At 35.5% G+C, this 20,252-nt stretch overlaps 1 protein-coding gene across 2 annotated transcripts in view; it reads right to left on the bottom strand.

Moving 5' to 3' along the window:
- Positions 1–13,016: 13,016 nt before the first annotated feature.
- Positions 13,017–20,252, bottom strand: part of KLHL8 (kelch like family member 8) — a 68,394-nt gene continuing 61,158 nt past the window's right edge. For both annotated transcript variants that reach the window (XM_040478816.1, XM_040478823.1), the window contains exons 7-10: positions 19,187–19,355; positions 18,799–18,958; positions 16,539–16,740; positions 13,017–16,298 (exon numbers count right to left, since the gene is read on the bottom strand). In XM_040478816.1, coding sequence (XP_040334750.1) covers positions 16,175–16,298; positions 16,539–16,740; positions 18,799–18,958; positions 19,187–19,355 — 655 coding nt within the window. In that variant the 3' untranslated portion in view covers positions 13,017–16,174. The remainder of the gene's footprint in view (positions 16,299–16,538; positions 16,741–18,798; positions 18,959–19,186; positions 19,356–20,252) is intronic.

Raw genomic sequence — 20,252 nt, 5'->3', positions numbered from 1 at the left:
GTTCATTAAAATAATTCAGAAATTGTAAGATTTTTAAGAATTTCAAATATGTTAGGGCACCTTGGGGTTCAGTCAGTTAAGCATCAGACTTCAGCTCAGGTCACGATCTCACAGTTCGTGAGTTCAAGCCCCACGATGGGCTCTGTGGTGACAGCTCAGAGCCTGGATCCTGGTTTGGATTCTGTGTCTCCTCTCTCTGCCTGCTCATACTGTGTGTCTCTCTCTCAATAATAAATAAACGTTAAAAAAAAAATTAAAAAAAAATTTCAAGTATGTCCTAGTATAGTGTTATTAGTCATAATTTCAACTATTATCTTAAAATATATTTCACAAAAATAACCAAATTTTACATGTCAGTTGCATCATTGGGGGTTGTATATAGAACTCTCACTAGATCCTTTTTAAGTGGCTAATTTTAAGGCTTTTGACATTTACAGACAGTTGTTTTACTCTGATGGTTTTGCAGAAATGTTCCTGCAAAAATGCTTCATTTTCAAAGAAATTCATGTAAAAGACCTTGACAAGTCCTCCAAAATGCAGGCTTCTGACCATGTCCTAACAGTGAACTAAGAATTTCTAAAGCTCTAATGGAAAATTGATTCATAAAGCTGCTTACCCAAGGAGAAACAAAACAATTACAACTACATGAACTTATGAAAATGATTAGAATTTTTATGACTTCATTTAGAATACTGCTGGTTATTTAATGTTTTCCAGATTTAAAGGACCCCTTTTGCTCCTCTCTTAAGCTATCTATACCTTACAGCAATTTGGTAAAGGGTACATTTGCAACAAAGGTTGAAGCATTTAACCCTTTCTCCCCACCTGATCTCTGAATTTGGAAACTCTTATACCATTAGATATACTGCCACGAAAAATAAGAATATTTAATTAGTTCAATAAGAATCTGTTCTCTTTGTAACAGGACACAGCTGGATTAGTCATAGGCTTTTGAAAGTCTAGTCTGAGATTCTTTATGAAAAGTCCTGACAAAGCAGATTTAAAAGAGCCTATATGGTCAATCACTATTCTTGTTGTACTTGTGTAATTAGGCCAACCTCATTGAAATTAGATTTAATTTCCAAACAAATTAGCCTGTGGTTATCTCTGGTCATAATGGGGGTGATGAGAGAAATTACATTTCAATACTACACCTTTGTGGACACTGAATTGTAGTGCTATTGTCTTTGAGGTTTTCTTTTCTACCCATAAACTAGACTGGATCCTGAATTCTTCTAGTTTGCTCCAATATTTCCATAGAACTCTCCAAATACCTCCAGTTTCCTCCCACTCTTTTGACTAAGAATCACCTGAAACTAAAACTGCCCTTTTTCCAAAGCCATGCAAGTTAAAGCTGGACAACTAGACATGAACTTCAGAGAAATCACATTAGCTCATCTGTGGACATTCATGCTGCAAACCAGGAAAATCTGTCAGACTGCCACTGTTTGCCCTCACTTCCAGATGCTCTGAACCTAACACTAGGAATCTTCTCAACTGACCGCTCTCCAAACTCAAAAACTAAGTTTATCATTTGCTGAAACTATTAATCTTTGTCTTTCTTTTCTTTCCATAGAGCTGCATCTCATTAAATTACCTGTTTGCTCATATTATATAGAGGCCTAATTTGGGTAAAAGATCACCTAAACATGACAGGATGAATATAAGGAAGTTTTAAGTAATCATGAGGATGTGAATGCTAATACATCACATTGTACCTATGGAAACAAATGGGTTTCATTTTTTTATTCTAAGTGGTTATCTCTGCTGTGGGGAATTTTTCAGTCCTTGGTGGTGTTCTTACAGTCCTCATGTTCACCTCTCCAGTGCACTGTATACTCTTGAGGGTTTTAAATGCCTATCAGCAGGCACTCACATGACAATTATCATCAGACAGCTGGATGAAATCAACAATAACCACATAAATGATGAAAACGGTGACTAGATGACCCTCTAGTCTGATGACTCAACTGGCTGAAAACACTGAACATGTGATTATTTGGCCTGACTACATAATGGTGGTAACTGAGAATAATGTAATACTCTCAGACTGCTAAGAAAATTACCAAAACAGGGTGAATTGTTAAAATAAAACAAATGGAGACCAGCCTTAAAAATTCCCTGGACAGATAACACCAGTTTAGTCATGCAAAATAAACTAAATGAAGCTTAGTTTGTAAGACTAATTGACCTAGGTCATTCCTTGCTTATGCCTCTAAAGTTCATAAGCAAAATTTGAAACGTTTCCCAAAGTTGATATGACAGAACCACTGACCAATTCCCTATCATTTAAGAAAACTCTAATATTCTAATCAATCACTGTGAAGAATAAACAGTCACTGCTTTCTCACTATATAAGCCATTTAATAATAATATCAATTTGATAATAATACCCCTGAGCCTCATTCCATGGTTTGATTTGAATGTTCCCAGTGTGTGTACAATAAGCTTTTACTAATTACTACTTTGGGGATTGGTGTTACTTCTGTTATGTGCAATGCTGCTGTCAAAAGTTCAGAAATAACAGCCAAAAGTTGGAAACAGTCCAGATGTCCACCATGTGAACTGATAAACAACAGGTGATATATGCATAAGATGGAATACTATCCAGCAATAAAAATGCTACAGTATAGATTAACTTTTCAGGTGAACCTCAAAAAATGTATACTAAGTAAAAAGCCAGATACAAAATCACCATATAGAATATGATTTCACCTATACAAATTTTTTTTTTAATTTTTTTTTTTCAACGTTTATTTATTTTTGGGACAGAGAGAGACAGAGCATGAACGGGGGAGGGGCAGAGAGAGAGGGAGACACAGAATCGGAAACACGCTCCAGGCTCCGAGCCACCAGCCCAGAGCCTGACGCGGGGCTCGAACTCCCGGACCGCGAGATCGTGACCTGGCTGAAGTCGGACGCTTAACCGACTGCGCCACCCAGGAGCCCCTCACCTATACAAATTTATAGATAGAAACCACATTACTGATTGGGGAGAAGTGGAGATGGACTGCAAGAAGTGCTCATAAGAATCTTGGGGGTAATGAAAATGTTTACATCTGGATTGTGGTGATATTGCCACAACTCTAAACTTACTAAATCATGAATTGCAAACATGGTGAGGTTCTATAAATTATACTCCAATAAATAAAGCTGGATCCCCAAAATTCACTGACTTAGTACTGTATTAGAATAGGTACTGAGAAATGAAACAAGGAGAAGGAAAACTAGAGCGCTATTAGCCTATAACACAAACAGCCACTGTATCATTCAGTCCTGAGCTCTGGTTTCCAGACAGGAAAAAAGATCATTGTTTGCAGATGAATGGGGGGAAATAAAGGAATTTATGGTCAGGTAAAAATTTTATTACTTTTGGCTAGAAGCCAAAACAAACATAAAAAAAAAAAAGTTGCAAGTTTCAGGCAGAATGCAATTATTTTCTGAATGAACACCAGTACTCTGGAGTCACATTTATGAAGGGATTTATAACATCAAGCTAACTTAAGGGTCTGGTGTATATAGAATAAGTGATAAACTTGAGACAAGAAGTGATAGACACATCTTTGCCAAGTAATGTTACATATTATGAATTATCCTTTATAAACTAATATTTATCCACGAAAAAACAGGTATGATAAATATATGGGACTAAAAACCTCAATCTGTTAAAGTCTACGAAGATATTCAACAAATTTTACAAAGGGCTCTAGCAGTAATAAGAGAAAGGTAAAGGTAAGTGATATCAACACAAAGCTATGCCCTTTTCTTTGGCTGTAGAATGGCAGTGGCCACATTCTACTTGTGCAAGTTACTAAAGACTAGATTTTTGTTTCAATTTTTTTTCCCCAATGTTTGTTTATTTTTGAGAGAGACACAGAGTATGAATGGGGAAGGGGCAGAGAGGGAGACACAGAATCCGAAGCAGGCTCCAGGCTCAGAGCTGTCAGCACAGAGTCCGACGCGAGGCTTGAACCCACGACCTGTGAGATCATGACCTGACCCGAAGTCAGGAGCCCCTAGATTTTTTTTTTTAAACAGAATACTTAATGAACTATTGAGACCTCATCAAAATAAAAAGCTTCTGCACAGCGAAGGAAACAGCAAAACTAAAAGGCAACTGACAGAATGGGAGAAGATAGTTGCAAACAACATATCAGATAAAGGGTTAGTATCCAAAATCTATAAAGAACTTATCAAACTCAACACCCAAAAAAACAGTGAATAAATGGGCCAAAGACATGAATAGACACTTCTCCAAAAAAGACATCCAGATGGCTGACACATGAAAAAATGCTCAACATCACTCATCATCGGGGAAATACAAATCAAAACCATGAGATACCACCTCACACCTGCCAGAATGGCTAACATTAACAACTCAGGCAACAACAGATGTTGGCGAGGATGCGGAGAAAGACGATCTCTTTTGCATTGTTGGTGGGAATGCAAGCTGGTGCAGCCACTCTGGAAAACAGTATGAAGGTTCCTCAAAAAAACTAAAAATAGAATTACCCTACAACCCAGCAATTGCGCTACTAGGCATTCATCCAAGGGATACAGGTGTGCTGTTTCGAAGGGACACATGCACCCCCATGTTTATAGCAGCACTATCAACAATAGCCAAAGTACGGAAAGAGCCCAAATGTCCATCGATGGATGAAAGGATAAAGAAGATGTGGTATATATATATATACATACATACACACAATGGAGTATTACCCACCAATCAAAAAAGAAGGAAATCTTGCCATTTGCAACTACACGGATGGAACTGGAGGGTATTATGCTAAGTGAAATTAGAGAAAGACAAAAACTCTTATGACTTCACTCAGATGAGGACTTTAAGAGACAAAACAGATGAATATAAGGGAAGGGAAACAAAAATAATATAAAAACAGGGAGGGGGACAAAACAGAAGAGACTCATAAATATGGAGAACATACTGAGGGTTACTAGAGGGGTTGTGGGAGGGGGGATGGGCTAAATGGGTAAGGGGCACTAAGGAATCTACTCCTGAAATCATTGTTGCACTAAATTCTAACTAACTTGGATGTGGAATTTAAAAAATAAAAGAAAAAAATAGAATATTAAGTAAGAGCTAGGCCCCACTTGGGGCTTGAGCTGAACCTTGAGATCAAAAGTCACATGCTCTACTGGCTGAGCCAGTCAGACACCCTCTGAAGGGCTCTCCCATTACTATTAGTGCTTGGATTAAAAAAATAATAATAATAATAATAATAAAATAAAATAAAATAAAATAAAATAAAATAAAAACTTTCAAACGCTTTCTAGATTCCCAGAAAAGCAAGGAAACCTCCTATAAGCAGGAATGGTAAGTAAACAGAAAAGCCATTGCCCTGAGGAAAAATGCCCTCAGCATTAGGATTGGGAGACTAAGCCTTGGATGACCAGTAAAGGGCGGAGCCAGGCCTGAGTACTCCATATTAGGTCTGGAACCACGAAGAGGGCTAAAGTGTCCCAGGGGCAGTTCCTGGCCTAGAGAAGCAAATGCAAAACCTCTCTGAGAGAACACACGCCCAATTTAGAACCTCTGGATTCCCATGGGTTTAACTAAGAAAGCATTCACCACACACAGAATGGCACCATAAGGAAAAAACCCAAAGACAGTAAACAGATTTAGAACCCCCGAAGACTTCAGATACTGGAACTACCAACCACAGGATACAAAGTTAACTGTGTTTGAAATGCTCAAAGAAACAAAGGAATTAAGCAAAAAGAATCAAAAAGCTTTAGGCCAAGCCTATCGAAAAAGGAATGAAATAGTACTTTTGGAAATGAAAAACATAGCAGTGAAATTAGAGATTCAATGGTTTAACAGCAAATTATTTTATTTCCATTTCACCTCTGTGTAAAGTCCCAGAAAAAGAAGTGATATTCAAAGTCCATGGTTGAACTTTTCTGAGCAGAAAGATCTACATGATGAATAATCCAGTGCATTTTAATGAAACTACAGATCAGACCAGATGAAAAGATCTTAACAGAAGAAAGTAAAAGGAGATACCATAAGAAGGAAAGGGCAGCAGTTGAGTTAAAACTAGAAAGGAAATCAGATAGTAGTGGAATAATAACTTCAAACTGTTGAGAGGAAAGTATTAACTAGAACCATACCCAGTAGAAGTATCAAGAGTAACAATAAGTATTGTGTACTTGAAATTTGCTAAGAGTGGACCTTAAGTGTTCTCACCAGACACACACATAAAGGTGTGAGATGATGGATGTGTTAACTAGCCTGGTTTTGATGATTATTTCATAATGTGAATGTTAAATTTTTAAAAAAGATTATAAGTACCCCCCAACTTTGGGCTCAAACTCACAACCCAAAAACCAAGAGTCACATAGTCTACTGACTGAGCCAGCCAGGTGCCCCTATGTTCTACAGTTTAAATATACAATTTTGTCAACTACAACAGAGCTAAAAACAATATTTTAATATAAAAAAGGCAGTAAAATGAACAAAAACCCAAGCAGTTACTTGAACTTCCTTAAAGTCACTTCCAGAAATACATCCTTTAGAAAACAAATTACCTAAGAAGGCATGTCTGAGATACTCAAAAGAAAAATGATCAAAGTGAACTCAAATAAATATTAATGTTTAAATGTGGGTTGGGTAACAACTAAAATACTGTATAACAAAGGTTGGAAGAGAGATGATGAATTTTACTGTTCTAAGGCCCTCAGTGTTCCAGGAAAGCATTTAACATACTAGTTAGATGTTGAAGATTTCAACACATTTAAGGTTAACTACTAAAAGAATACAAAGGTGTGGAGGGGAAACACAAAAAATCATTGAAATGAAGGCAAAAGTCTTGGACAGAAACTAAAGTGCTGGTGAAATTTCTGACCACTTAATCTGCTCCCTGCCACTCTCCTACTTCCCCCACCAAAAACACACAGGACAAATATGGATAACAAAATTAAAAACCTATGTACAACATCCTAATTAAACTACATGTTTCAGGAACCCCAAATTCGAGCAGATAGAAGACCTGTGTAAATTAGAAACTGAGCAAGGAGAAAGCAACCAGGTTTGTGAAGCACAAAAGCAGAAACAAACTCACTGGAAAATTCAGGGGACTAGATAGCTCCAGAACAGCACTAAAACTGGATAGGGTTATGCCTTCTCCAATAGCAAGTGAGAGTGCAAAGGGTCTGAGGCAGGTCTGAATGGGCTGAAGTATTTTTGGGCCCATGAACCCTCAAAACTAACCAGTAAAAGCTCTCTTCAGGGTAAAGTCCCTGGAGACAGAATCAAATACACATCTGAAAACATACAACTTAAAATGCTCAACTCTACACCTAAAGCCTCAACACACACAACTAATCATAATACAGAATGTCAACACACTTCCTCTGTTGATAACTCTAACAGCCAAAAGAAAAAAATAGCAACGTGTAGAAGATTGAGAAACACAAATTGCTAGTTTGATACATTGCACAAGTACAGAAACTGCACCAAAACAGAATACATAAATAACAAAATTTAACTACATTTGATACATTGCACAAATACAGAATCTGTACCAAACAGAATACATAAATAACAAAATTTAACTACACAATTGGCCATAAAACAAGTTTAGTATATTTCCCTGGAGTCAAACAGATCATGATCACTGATCAAATGAAATTAACTTAGTAATTTAAAGATATACTTCTAAACTCAAAGAAAAACTTGTAATGAACATTTAAAAAAAATATTCAGAAGTGAACATTAATGAAATGAAAATAAAACTTGTAGGATTCAGAAAATGATGGCATTTTAAAAATCAAAACTTACCAAAACCAACTTAAAAATCCTAAAATATCCTACCATTGATAAGACAATGAACTGGCAGTTAATTTTTCTACAAAAGTAAACTGGAGGTCCAGATGGTTTTATAATTAAGTTCTATCAAATGTTCAAAAAGTGAATTACTTCAATGTTAAGTAATTCAGAGAACAGAAAGGAGAGAATACTCCATAACTCATTCCATGAAGCTAAAAACTATGAAAACAAAATAACAGACCAATCTCCACAGTACAGATGTTAAGAGTCCTAAGCAAAACATTAGCAATTAAAGTTCAAAAGTGTATTTTGAAAATGATCATGGGGCACCTGGGTGGCTCAGTTGGTTAAGCACCTGATTTCAGCTCAGGTCATGATCTTGCTGTTTGTGGGTTTGAGCCCCGCTTTGGGCTTCGTGCTGACAGCTCAGATCCTGGAGCAGGTTGGATTCTGTGTCTCCCTCTCTCTCTGCCCCTCCCCGGCTCACGCTCTCTCAAAAAAAAAAAAAAAAAAAAAAACAACATTAAAAAATTTTTTTAATTAGAAAAAATGACCATTCTTTAATGATCAAGCTGGCTTTAGCCCAAGAATGTAAAGGTGGCTCAACATTTTAAAACTTTTAAATGTAATTCGCCACATTATCAGATTAAAGTAAAATAAACACAATTTACTTCAAGAGGAAAAAAACTGATAAACTGCAACCCCTATAATAAAAGCTTAATAAAATAGAAAGAAACTTCCTTTCCCTGATAGAGAATAGAAAAACCTAATAAAATTCAGTATTGTAGGGCTGTCAATACTCCCTAATTAATCTATAAGATACATGATTCTAGTTTTAACCAACCTAGCCACCCAGGCTCCCTATTCTAGTTTTAAAAAGGAAGAAAAAAACCTCCTGGAGTTGTTTTTCTTCCCAAAGAATTTGACAATGATTCTAATATTTAATGAAAGAGCAAAAGGTCAAGGATACTTCTGAAAATAAGGCGAGACTTGCTCTACAAGCTATCAAGACCTTTAATCAAGTTACAGCAATTAAAATAAGGTGCCACTTGGCTCTTGGTTAGACAAACTGACCATTGGAATAGCACAGAAAGTCCCAAAATAGACATTTATTTCCATGGAAATTGGCCGTGTAGATAAAGTCCCTGAGGAAAGGATGGATTAATCAATAAACAGTAGAAAGAAAACTCGTTATTCTCATAGTAAAAAGATGAAATTATTTCTCACACATACATAAATAAATTCCAAGTGGACTGAAGACAAATATGAGACTTTCTGACTTTTAGAAGAGACTATAAGAAATATCTTAAGACACAGGGCACCTGGCTGGCTCAGTCAGTACAGCATGTGACTCTTGATCTCAGGGTTGTAGGTTTGGGCCCCATATTGGGTATAGAGATTACCTAAATATAAAATCTTTAAGAAAAAAGAGGGGGTACCTCGGTGGCTCATTCAGAAGAACACTGACTTAATTTCGGAGTTGTGAGTTTGAGCCCTATGTTAGGTGTAGAGATTAATTTTAAAAATATCAAGATATTAAAATAACTAAATTTGAATATGTTAAAATTAACAATAGAACTATTAGTATTGTATTATGAAGAACTCTTTTAAAAAAAAATTAAAGGACATAAGACATTAGTAAGTATTTCACAGAAGAAACAAGAATGACTAATCATGAAAACATGCTCAACTTATTAGGAAAATGCAAACTAAAGTACAATGAAATGTCATTTTACACCTATCAGATTGGCAAGAATCAAATCTTACAGTAGTAAGCAAATGATAAACTATTATAAACTAGCACAACCACTTTGGAAAATAACTACATTATCTTATAAACTGTTACAAAGCTAATCAGGTACATACCTTATAACCAATTCTGCTTCTAGATATATGCTCTAAAGAAATTCTTGAACATCTTTACCAAGAAACTATATATGAATGTTCATTTTAAAATTGTCTGTAAAAGCCAAACAGAAAAAAAGGGAAAACTGTACCCATTATAAGTTATAAAAATGAACTTGTGGAATGAAAAAAAGTTAATGTAAGACTACATACAATATTATTTTGTATAAAGTTCACCAACAAAAGTAAACATTATATGGGATATGTGTATATAAAACAAAAGGCAAAAACCAACTGATTCTGAACAGTAGTTACCTCTGGGGAGGAGGGTAGGCTGGGTACTGGAATTGAAAAGAAACACCAGGGCACCTGGGGGGCTCAGTCTGTTAAGCGTCCAACTTTGGCTCAGGTCATGACCTCACAGTTCGGGGATTCAAGCCCCGCATTGGGCTCAGTGCTGTCAGAAAGAGCCTGGAGCTTCTTTCAGATTCTGTGTCTCCCTCTCTCTCTTTCTCTGCCCCTCTCCCATTCACTGTCTCTCTCAAAAAATGAATAAACGTAAAAAAAAAAGTTTGTTTTTTAAACACCAAGGTAGTCAATAGATCAGAAATGTTCTAGTTCTTAATTAAGGAGTAGGTACACAGGCATTTAATTTTTATTCTTCATTACTTCCATGTTGCATGTATTTCTTATATATAAATCAAACATTACATAAAGAACTATAGTGACCAGTAGTTACCAGAGGTTGGGTGTAGGAGATAGACAAAGTGGGTGAAGGCAGTCAAAAGTTATAAACTTTTGTTATAAAATAAGTCCTGGGGATGTAACTACAGCGTGGTGGCTGTAGTTAATAATGCTGTATTGTATATTTGAGAGTTTCTAAGAGAGATCTTAAAAGTTCTCACAAGAAAAAACTGTGTGGGGTTGAATCTTTTTGTTACATTTTTTTAAACATGTTTATATTTTGAGAGAGAAAGCGCAAGCAAGGGAGAGGCAGAGAGAGGAGGAACAGAGTCTGAAGCAGGCTCCAGGCTCTGAACTGTTAGCACAGAGCCCAACGTGGGGCTCAAACCCACGAACCATGAGATCATGGCCTGAGCCGACGTCGGACACTTAACAGACTGAGCCACCCAGGTGCCCCTGTGTGGTGATGAATCTTAACTAGATATATTGTGGTGATTGTTTCACAAAATATACACATACTGAGGGGCATGGGTGGCTCAGTTAGTTAAGCATCTGACTCTTGATTTTGGTTCAGGTCATGATCTCACAGTTTGGGAGTTCAAGCCTCACATCGGGCTACACACTGATGCCTCGGAGCCTGCTTGGCCTATCTTGGCCCCTCCCTAGCTCACAAACACACACACTCTCTCTCAAAATAAATAAACATTTATATATATATGTGTGTGTGTGTGTGTGTATGTATGTATATACATACATACATACATACATACATACACATACACATATTGAGGGGTTCCTGGGTGGCTCAGTCAGTTAAGTGGCTGATTCTTGATTTTGGCTCAGGTCATTATCTCACAGTTCATGGGTTCAAGCCCACCACTGGGCTCTGGACAGACAGTGTGGAGCCTGCTTGGGATTCTCTCTCTCTCTGCCCCTTTCCCACTTGCATATGTCTTCTCTCCCTTTCTTTCTCTCACTTAAAATGAACATTGTATATATTTAAATATATACATATACACACATTGAATTATTATGGTGTACACCTGAAATTAATGTTGTATGTCAATTATATCGCGATTTTAAAAACTTAAAGGGACAAAAAACAGATACACAGTGACCAGAAATACTTTTATATTGCTAAGACACTATGAAAAAGGAAATCAACTTTCCTTAAATGTATGTATACTACCTTGTAAGAGCAGACATAACAGCTGGTTAGGTTAGCTGGCCAATCACTCATTAGTTATGGATCTTGGACAAGTCACTTAATGTCTTTGAATCTATTTTTTAACTGTAAAATACAGAATTTTTGAAAGATTAAAATGTTATAAAGTGACTGGTACAAACTACATGCTTAAAAAAATTATGTCATTAATTCTCCCCTCAACTATTATCCAAATTTAAGAAACCCCTTATATTCTAAAGAGTTTGTTCAGGTAGACTGAACTTAGTATGGACCATCAAGTAACTTTTTTTTTTTTTTCAACGTTTATTTATTTTTGGGACAGAGAGAGACAGAGCATGGACGGGGGAGGGGCAGAGAGAGAGGGAGACACAGAATCGGAAACAGGCTCCAGGCTCCGAGCCATCAGCCCAGAGCCCGACGCGGGGCTCGAACTCACGGACCGCGAGATCGTGACCTGGCTGAAGCCGGACGCTTAACCGACTGCGCCACCCAGGCGCCCCTCAAGTAACTTTTTTAAACAAGAAAAACCATAAGATTTTTGTATCAAATAAGGTTATCTTCAAAGGAGCTACATACTTCCTTCATTAAAGTTACTATTGCTCAAGGTGACTAGAAATCTTCCATTGACTTGCAAAAAATTTTTCTATTAAAAAAAAAAACCTTATTTTTTGATGGTAGATTTCCCATTATAACTATAAAATATTTTTAATGATGAAAATATTAAATATTTAATATTAAATATTAAATGATTAAATGATTTTAATGATGAAAATATTTATTCATTTGATGAATAAAGTACACATGGCCATAATCAAGTTAAGATTCTAGTCAGAATTAACATCTGACTGGGATGCCTGGCTGGCTCAGTCGGTAGAGCATGCGACTCTTGATTGGGGTTGTAAGTTTGAGTCCCACATTGAGTGTAGAGATCACTTAAAAATAAAATCTTAAAAAAAATTTTTTTTATTAAAAAACAAATCAACATATGACTAAGATGAATGATGAGACTAATCCTCTTGGATGCCTTATAAGTAGGCTCTTGGGGCCATTGTCAGAAAAATGTTTAGCAATGCCAACATAATTGGAAAAAAAAAAAAAAGCAGGGTTACTTACTCAGAAGGGCAACATTCATCCTAACGCATCTTTATGCATTTATCTCATTTCTAAATAGTACAAGTCTGCAGCTGCTGAAGAGACCACTTCTTCATCATTTGCTTAGTGAAACCTTTTATATTAGTTGCCTTTAACCTTTAATATTTGTAAGGATAACAAAAATCTATTTTCAGTTAAACAAAAACATCCTTTATATAAGAAAAAATATTACAGCCAACCTACTAAATCAATTTCAAGGATGGAGAATAAACAATTATATAGTTTTGATAGGATTCTGTAAAAGCCATCAAAAAAATAAGATACAAAGTTACACAGACCTTATAGATGTTGCTATTCATAATACATATATGCAGTATATTTTGAACCAACTGTACTGATGTGAAACCAACTCTGTTCTCAGTATTTGGTAGTACATATCATAATTTATTATTTTGATTTGTTGGAGTATTACTACACAATTTATATATGGCTCTAAGAAAATACTATTGCCATCTTTTAATTCCACATAAAGAGATAGCCAATGACACACCAATAATAATTTCTTTAGGAGTCTGATGTAAGAAATCACAGGAAACATTCTTAACTTAAAGGATATGAATTAGATTCTTAATGCATTCTCTATAAGACACGAAGAAAAAGGAACAAAGAAAATTCTTGTTTACCATTTCCAAGAGGAGTTTATGTAATCTCAACAATCTCTTATCTAGGCATTTAACAGCATTATAAATTTGTGTGGGAATTAAGAGAATAAATAATACTCCTTAGAGGGAGTACAATACAAAGTTTATTCAAACACTTAAAATAATTTAAAATAATCAGTTATGGAGAGTACAGTGAAGTTAGTAAAAAAACAATATCAAGTAATTTAAAGTGGCAGTACCATATAGGAAAGCAGTGGCTTTAATGACTTTATGGGAGAACCACACATCTACAATTCCTCTTGAAGAAAAATAATATGTGAACCTTTTTTTAATTTTTTGCCAGAATTTTTCTTTATTTCAGAATGTTATCTCTATTTCAGATCACTGTTTGGTATTCCTATTAACATCAAAGGTTAAAATGAAAGGCCTCACAATTAAGTAGCCATATTGTTTTGATAATGTCATGTCATTATTCCTATGAATATAATTATCTTTCAATTGCAGGAGTCCTTCAGCCTGATTGTCATTTCCTATCTCAAAAATGTGTCTTTAATAAACTGCGTATATTGATTCCACTATTTATCTTTTCATACTATTGTCAGGTCCTTCAAGACTATGCTCCTAAGTATCTACACATAATGTAACAGACAGCTACATGTTTCCTTTACTTCACTTTACTTCCCTTATGAGTAGTTCCTATTTTATGCGTAGCCAGGGTACCAATTTAGTATGTTAGATGACTATAGTATAATAAAAACCAGAAACAAATGTAACACCTTTATGCTCCTAAACTCTACATGTGCTACGCAGAAATATATTAAAGAAAAAAAGCATTTTAAATAATCTTAGAAACAGTAAGATCAATGAGATCCCCTCTCCCACAAAATAAAAGTAAAACATACTAGTAACCACAGCCAGACAAGCATTATTCACAAGAATTCCATGAGACATAAGAAATAGACAGTTGAAGCCAGGTGTTGAGATTTATTCTCCATATCCAGTTTATAACCTGTCCAGTGAGTGCTATTGAGTTAAATGCTTTGGGGACTGACTGAAATATGGTTATAGTTACACAAGAGAACACTGATTCAAATCTAGCAATGACTTACGAACTTGCCTATGAGCTGATAGCAAAAAAAAAAAAAAAAGGCACAATTTAGGAGCTTTTAAATCTGCCTCATGAAAGACCTTTATCTGCTAGCCCTCTTACTATTTTTTATTTTTTTGGTCTAATATACCAAATAGGCACTGGCTTTTGTAATGTGGCTTTCTACCCTGCTGTACTGACAAGCCCAGGTTGTTTTGTTGTTTTTTTTTTTTAAGTTTTAAAATTTATGTTAAGTAATCTCTATATCCCACATGAGGCATGCTCTCATGACCCTGAGATCAAGAGCAGCATGCTCTTCTGACTGAGCTAGCCAGGTACTCTTGAGGTTGCCTTTTAACGAAGGCCATCAGAGTTACTAGGCAATGAACTTCAGAGTTGGATGGATGGGGGTAATGTTCCTCACTGCCCTCATTCTTTGTGAACCAGATGACTGCCAGCAATGAAACTACACTAAATTCTGAGGCATGACGACAGGAAAATTTAGGAAGGCCTGGAAAAAAGGTACCAAAGTGCATTACAAATACAAAACAGAATATTTTAATATTCTTCATAAATATTTATATAAATATTTACATATAATGAATAGGCCATTTTATAATACTGGTTAAAACCATGAAGAGCTGTTAAATCAATAGGTTTATCAATATCCTGGCTTCAAATTAATGAACAGAAAGATTTTCAGTTGAAGCTCAATAAATATACTGGAGAGGATTAATTATACAGAAAAAAACAGTAGTTTCAATCTTTCTCTGTTTTTACCAACAATATCTTTTATTGGTAATGATGGGCTTGAACCACATTCTGTAAACCACACTCTGTAAAGAATTTTTGTAAAAATGCATTCATTTTCTGATAATAAACTCATGTTTGATACTGTTTTAAAAAAAAAGAGCAAAATGGAAAGATAATAATCCTGGGCTCAAAACCAAATGATTAAATTAAAGAAATATTTTCAGATTTCCCTCAGTGAGTCATGTAATTGACACCATTTCTTCTCAAGGTGTCTCAACTGGGCACTAGAATATTAACTCTAAAGCCATTTCCTCTGATTCAATTTTTGCTAATAAACGAATCTTTTCATATGAGATGAAAAAATGAAGGTATAGATTTATTTAAATGGAATTAGTTCAGCTAGGTATTTGGTACCCTAACAAGTCAAACTGAAATTAAGCGCTTGGATAGCTCTCCCATAAAGCTTCTGAAAATTCAGCTAGTGGCACTGAGAAAGATTAAACATTTTTTCTACTTCTGTAAATATCCAAGAAATTTAAAAACTGACATCTAGAAAAAAGCAAGGCATAAATTCATCAGCACCAAGTAGAAATGATCTTCAAAAGGAGGTCTCTCATGTATCCTGATATAATATACTTGTGTTGATGAATAGGTTCTAATCACCCTTCTAGGAAAAGTCCACTGCCTACAGTCAACACTTTTAGGCAAAAGGAAAGATAAAACTCAGGCAAAATGGAAATAATTCCATTTTACATTTTGATTTATCCAAAATGTTTTTAAGAAGAGATTTCAAGGTTTTTGTACTTTTTTAAACATTTTTCAGAGGAGGTATGATTTCAGGTTAGATTGTTTTCCTTCCCTATCCCATTATTTGCTAAAGTGGGAAGTATCAAATTTATCTTTATTACTAATAATTCTTCAGCTACCATCTAAATGCTGCATTTAGTCACACTACAACAGCTTCCATTTAAAATAAGACTCTAGCAGTAGTGAAAACTGTTCAAAAGTGATCATACAAAACCTTGGTTGTCTTTCCTATATATGAAATATGACTAAATTGTTGGTGGCTGGACCTCAAATCACATACAGTCCACCACATTATTCGATCCATGACCTACATCTCGAATTTGGCTAGTTAGACAGGCGCACACAGCTACACCTGCTCCAGCTCTGCAGTGAGACACAGATCCAACCAGCTCCCACCTGTAAAGATATAGGGAAAAGTGTGTTACCTTAAAACATGATTTATTTTACTCAAAATACTAACTGAAAACAAAAACTCCCTATTATTGAGACTGGTTTTGAAAGGCAGCAAGTTTCCTCAGGGCGATAAGATATCCCAAATGTTTTAAATTAATAGCTATGACTATAAGTATTTTAGCACTCTGGAGTAATTTGCTACTGGAAGATCCCATTAAAGCATATGGAAAACATGAAAATTACCTATTCAGCACCGGGTCAAATGCTTCCACTGTATTTAAGTATGCGTTGCCATTATGACCACCAACTGCAAAGATTCTGCCCATCACTGTTGCGATCCCCACGCCACCCCTGGGAGTGGTAAGTGCTGCTACATAATCCCACTTGTTGCTTCGGGGATCATACCGCTCAACTGAACTCAGAGGAGAATTATCATCAAAACCACCTATATTAAAAAAAAAAAAAGATTTTTAATAGTACTACATCTCATAGAAATTAACTATTAAATTTCAATCCAATAGCTTCTACAACCTAATCTTCTGACATTTTAGAAAATAGAGAAAATCCAGGAAAAAATTCACCCCAATGCCCATCATCACTACCAAGTCCAATCAGACATTTTCTACAATTCAAGATAATTTAGATAGTATTTTACCTCAATACTAAGATTAAAAATCTTAAAGTGGAAAAACTCAAAGTCCCTGTCTCTAAGCAGATAATTTAGAAGAAAAAACCCCCACAAACATTTATATAATTTGTCCTTAGCCTCCTAGAGGTAAGGAAGATAGTACCGAGATTCCTTCTCTATGTGTACAGTGTGTATCATATTTTTAAACAGAGGGCTTGAGAAGAGAATAAACTACCACTGAATCATTTCACTCATTTAGATATGTTAAAGTTTTCCAACTGTTTCCCTTAATACTGTTAATGGCCTTCATAATTACAGAGATGGCTATGACTGAATTTCCACCAATTTTTGCCAAAACTACATCTTCATGCTACATATTCTAGATAATGACAGTCCTCTCCATATATCATTCTAACAATGTTACTTATTATATTCCTGAGGGTTTTTTCCTTTAAAGATAACTGTGCCTCTTTTTAGACTCCATCTCAGTCTACATGAGTAATAACTCTCCTGAGCAAGTAAGCCTATTTTCCTGAGGACAGGAAGTATTGCTATAACGATCAGTCTATTTAGAAACAAGGTCAGTAAAAAAAAAAAAAAAAGCAACAACCAACAGTTAACTCTCTAATGGATTTAACTTTACTAAATCAACTTAAGTGAGGTAAAATTCACCAATTTTATGTGCATAATTCAATAAATATTGACAAATGCATACAGTAGTATCATTACCACCATGACCAAGATAGGGACAGCTCTCCCAAATAGGGAGCTGTGAGAGACAGCAGTGGTGTGCTGCAAGAACTCTGGTTTCTCATAGACTCAAGTTCAAATTCCAGCTTTGTCAGTAGTACAGGCATGTGACTATGAGTAATTTATTCATGCTGAGTCTCTGCTACCTCACAAAGCTATGATGGTCAGATAGGATCTGAAGGTAAATTATGTTATTTATTTTCTTTAATACACATAAGCACATAGAAACATGACTTCTATTACTTGCAGATATTTCAATGCTAATACTATCCCACATTTCCTTATCGAGAACTATAAGTTATGTAACACTAAACATACATTTACATTTACATAACACATCATGTAAGATAAGTTCACATTATGTTTATGTTATGTTTCTCTGTAAAGAAGGGAATTAGCAATCACAATATTGCTATCCATTAACTGGGTAACTACAAAGTACCAGATGCAGTTTGAGATGCTTCATATATATTATCGCTAATTCTTAGAATAAGTCTCTCAAAGATAATTCTCATTAATCCTCATTAGTAATTCTATTATTCTCATTTCATAGTTCTTTAAAACCCTGCTAATGAAAGTGTGCTGAATGGACCAGAAGCAGCATTGATTATCACTTGGGAGCTCTTAGAAATACAGAATCTGGGCTCCTTCCTTGCAGTTTAACAGTATCTCCAGAATATTCATATGCATATTAAAGTTTGAGAAAGCACTGCCCTATGGTTCCTTCCAATTCTGCAGTTCAGTGAGTCAAAAAGCATTTGCTTAAAGAAGTCAACATAATTCCCTTAAAATGAAGATGAGAAAAAATGTCTTAGATCTTTAAAGATTTATTATAGCAAAGCACATGTGTGTCCTTACACTAAAAAACATATATCTTAAGTATAATCTTCTACTCTAGATATATTTGCTACTCCTAGTAAAAATATGAAAGTAGAAATTTTAAACATGACAGATGAAGATGTAAACAAAAAAGCATGAATGTGAACCTTAATAATTCAAAAGCAAATCTTAGGACTAATTCCACTTGAGCCTAACTGCAACATAATCTGTGTTATTGTGTTGTCTTATGACACTATCATTGTATATCCTTCAATAAATTAAACTAGAGAAATACCATCCACTCACCAACAACATATAAGCAGCCATGGAGCTCACTAACTCCATTGCCTGCTCTTCGTTGACCCATTTCTTTAACTTCTATCCACTTATCCAGATGTGGATCATACCTCTCCACACTAGATAAAGAAGCAACTCCATCATTGCCACCTACTGCATAAACATGGTTCTAAATAAAGAAAAAATAAAAACACATTAGATTTTTAAATGATTTATATATGGTCTTAATTTATATATGGTCTTAAGACTGGACTGTGCAAGAAAGCAGTGTTTCATGACATAATATGGTGTGCAATCAGTCTCTGCATCCTGGAGAAATGAATATAGCAGACTTTTCCTTATTTGGTTAGGGATGTGACATGATGCAATCCAATAAGCAAACTGCCACATAACTTACTATAAGAGCCACAGAGCCAACTCCTCCACGGGGAGTATTCATTGGTGCCACTGTACTCCACTGATCAGATTCTATATCATATCTCTCTACATCATTGAAGCAAGTGTTGTCATCTAACCCTCCAATTGCATAAATTGGACCTCCCAAGGAGGCCAAGGCTATGCCTCGCCTGCAAAGACAATAAAAACACACTTTAGCATCCAGTTGTGTTTCCAGGAAAAAAGTAGTGAAAATATCATGCTAACAGGAAGTCGTTTACTTTGTTAAACCTCAGTGTTTTTTCCCCATTATTTTTAGATTTATCAAAGCTTCTAAACAGATGACTACAAGGCTGCCAAACTGTGTGACTCTATATGAACAGTGCCCTCTGGAGTTTTATAATATGCAGCCTACACAGGTTACTTTAAACTCAAATGAAATAAAGTAAAACCCAACAAAATACCATAAGTGGAGTCCAAAACATTCAATTAGCAAAACACACAGCTGCATAATAAGAGATTAATGAACTGACACAGATATTTTGTTATGGAGGTCAGAAGTCAATCTCAATTCTAAATTAATGTAATTGCAGAGCACGTGTTATTTTTTTTTTTAATTTTTTAATGTTTATTTATTTTTGAGAGAGAGAGAGACAAAGCGTGAGCAGGTGAGGGGCAGAGAGAGAGGGAAACACAGAATCCGAAGCAGGCTCCAGGCTCTGAGCTGTCAGCACAGAGCCTGACGCAGGGCTCCAACTCACAAAGTGTGAGATCATGACCTGAGCGAAGTCTGACGCTTAACCAACTGAGCCACCCAGGTGCCCATCAGAGCACGTGTTTTGATGCAGGGTTTCACTGTACCACACAAAAGAATCAATTTTTATATTACATGATTTATATCACATTGGTTTACTTCTGATGGACATTTATTTCTCTTTTTGAAAAGAAGGAGACAGCCCTTGTTAAAAGCTAACTCACTGTAATGGTGATCAGAAAAAAAAATTCATCAATTTCTTAAAAAACACATTCAAAGCAATCAAAATTTAAACTATTCTAAAACTGGGGCGCCTAGGTGGCTCAGTCGGTTA

Source organism: Herpailurus yagouaroundi, unplaced genomic scaffold (assembly GCF_014898765.1).
Source record: "Herpailurus yagouaroundi ecotype Mexico unplaced genomic scaffold, PumYag 28, whole genome shotgun sequence".
In the NCBI taxonomy this organism is placed as follows: Eukaryota; Metazoa; Chordata; class Mammalia; order Carnivora; family Felidae; genus Herpailurus; species Herpailurus yagouaroundi.
The sequence above is the reverse complement of the archived record's forward strand: the minus strand, read 5'-3'. Positions and strand labels throughout refer to the sequence as shown.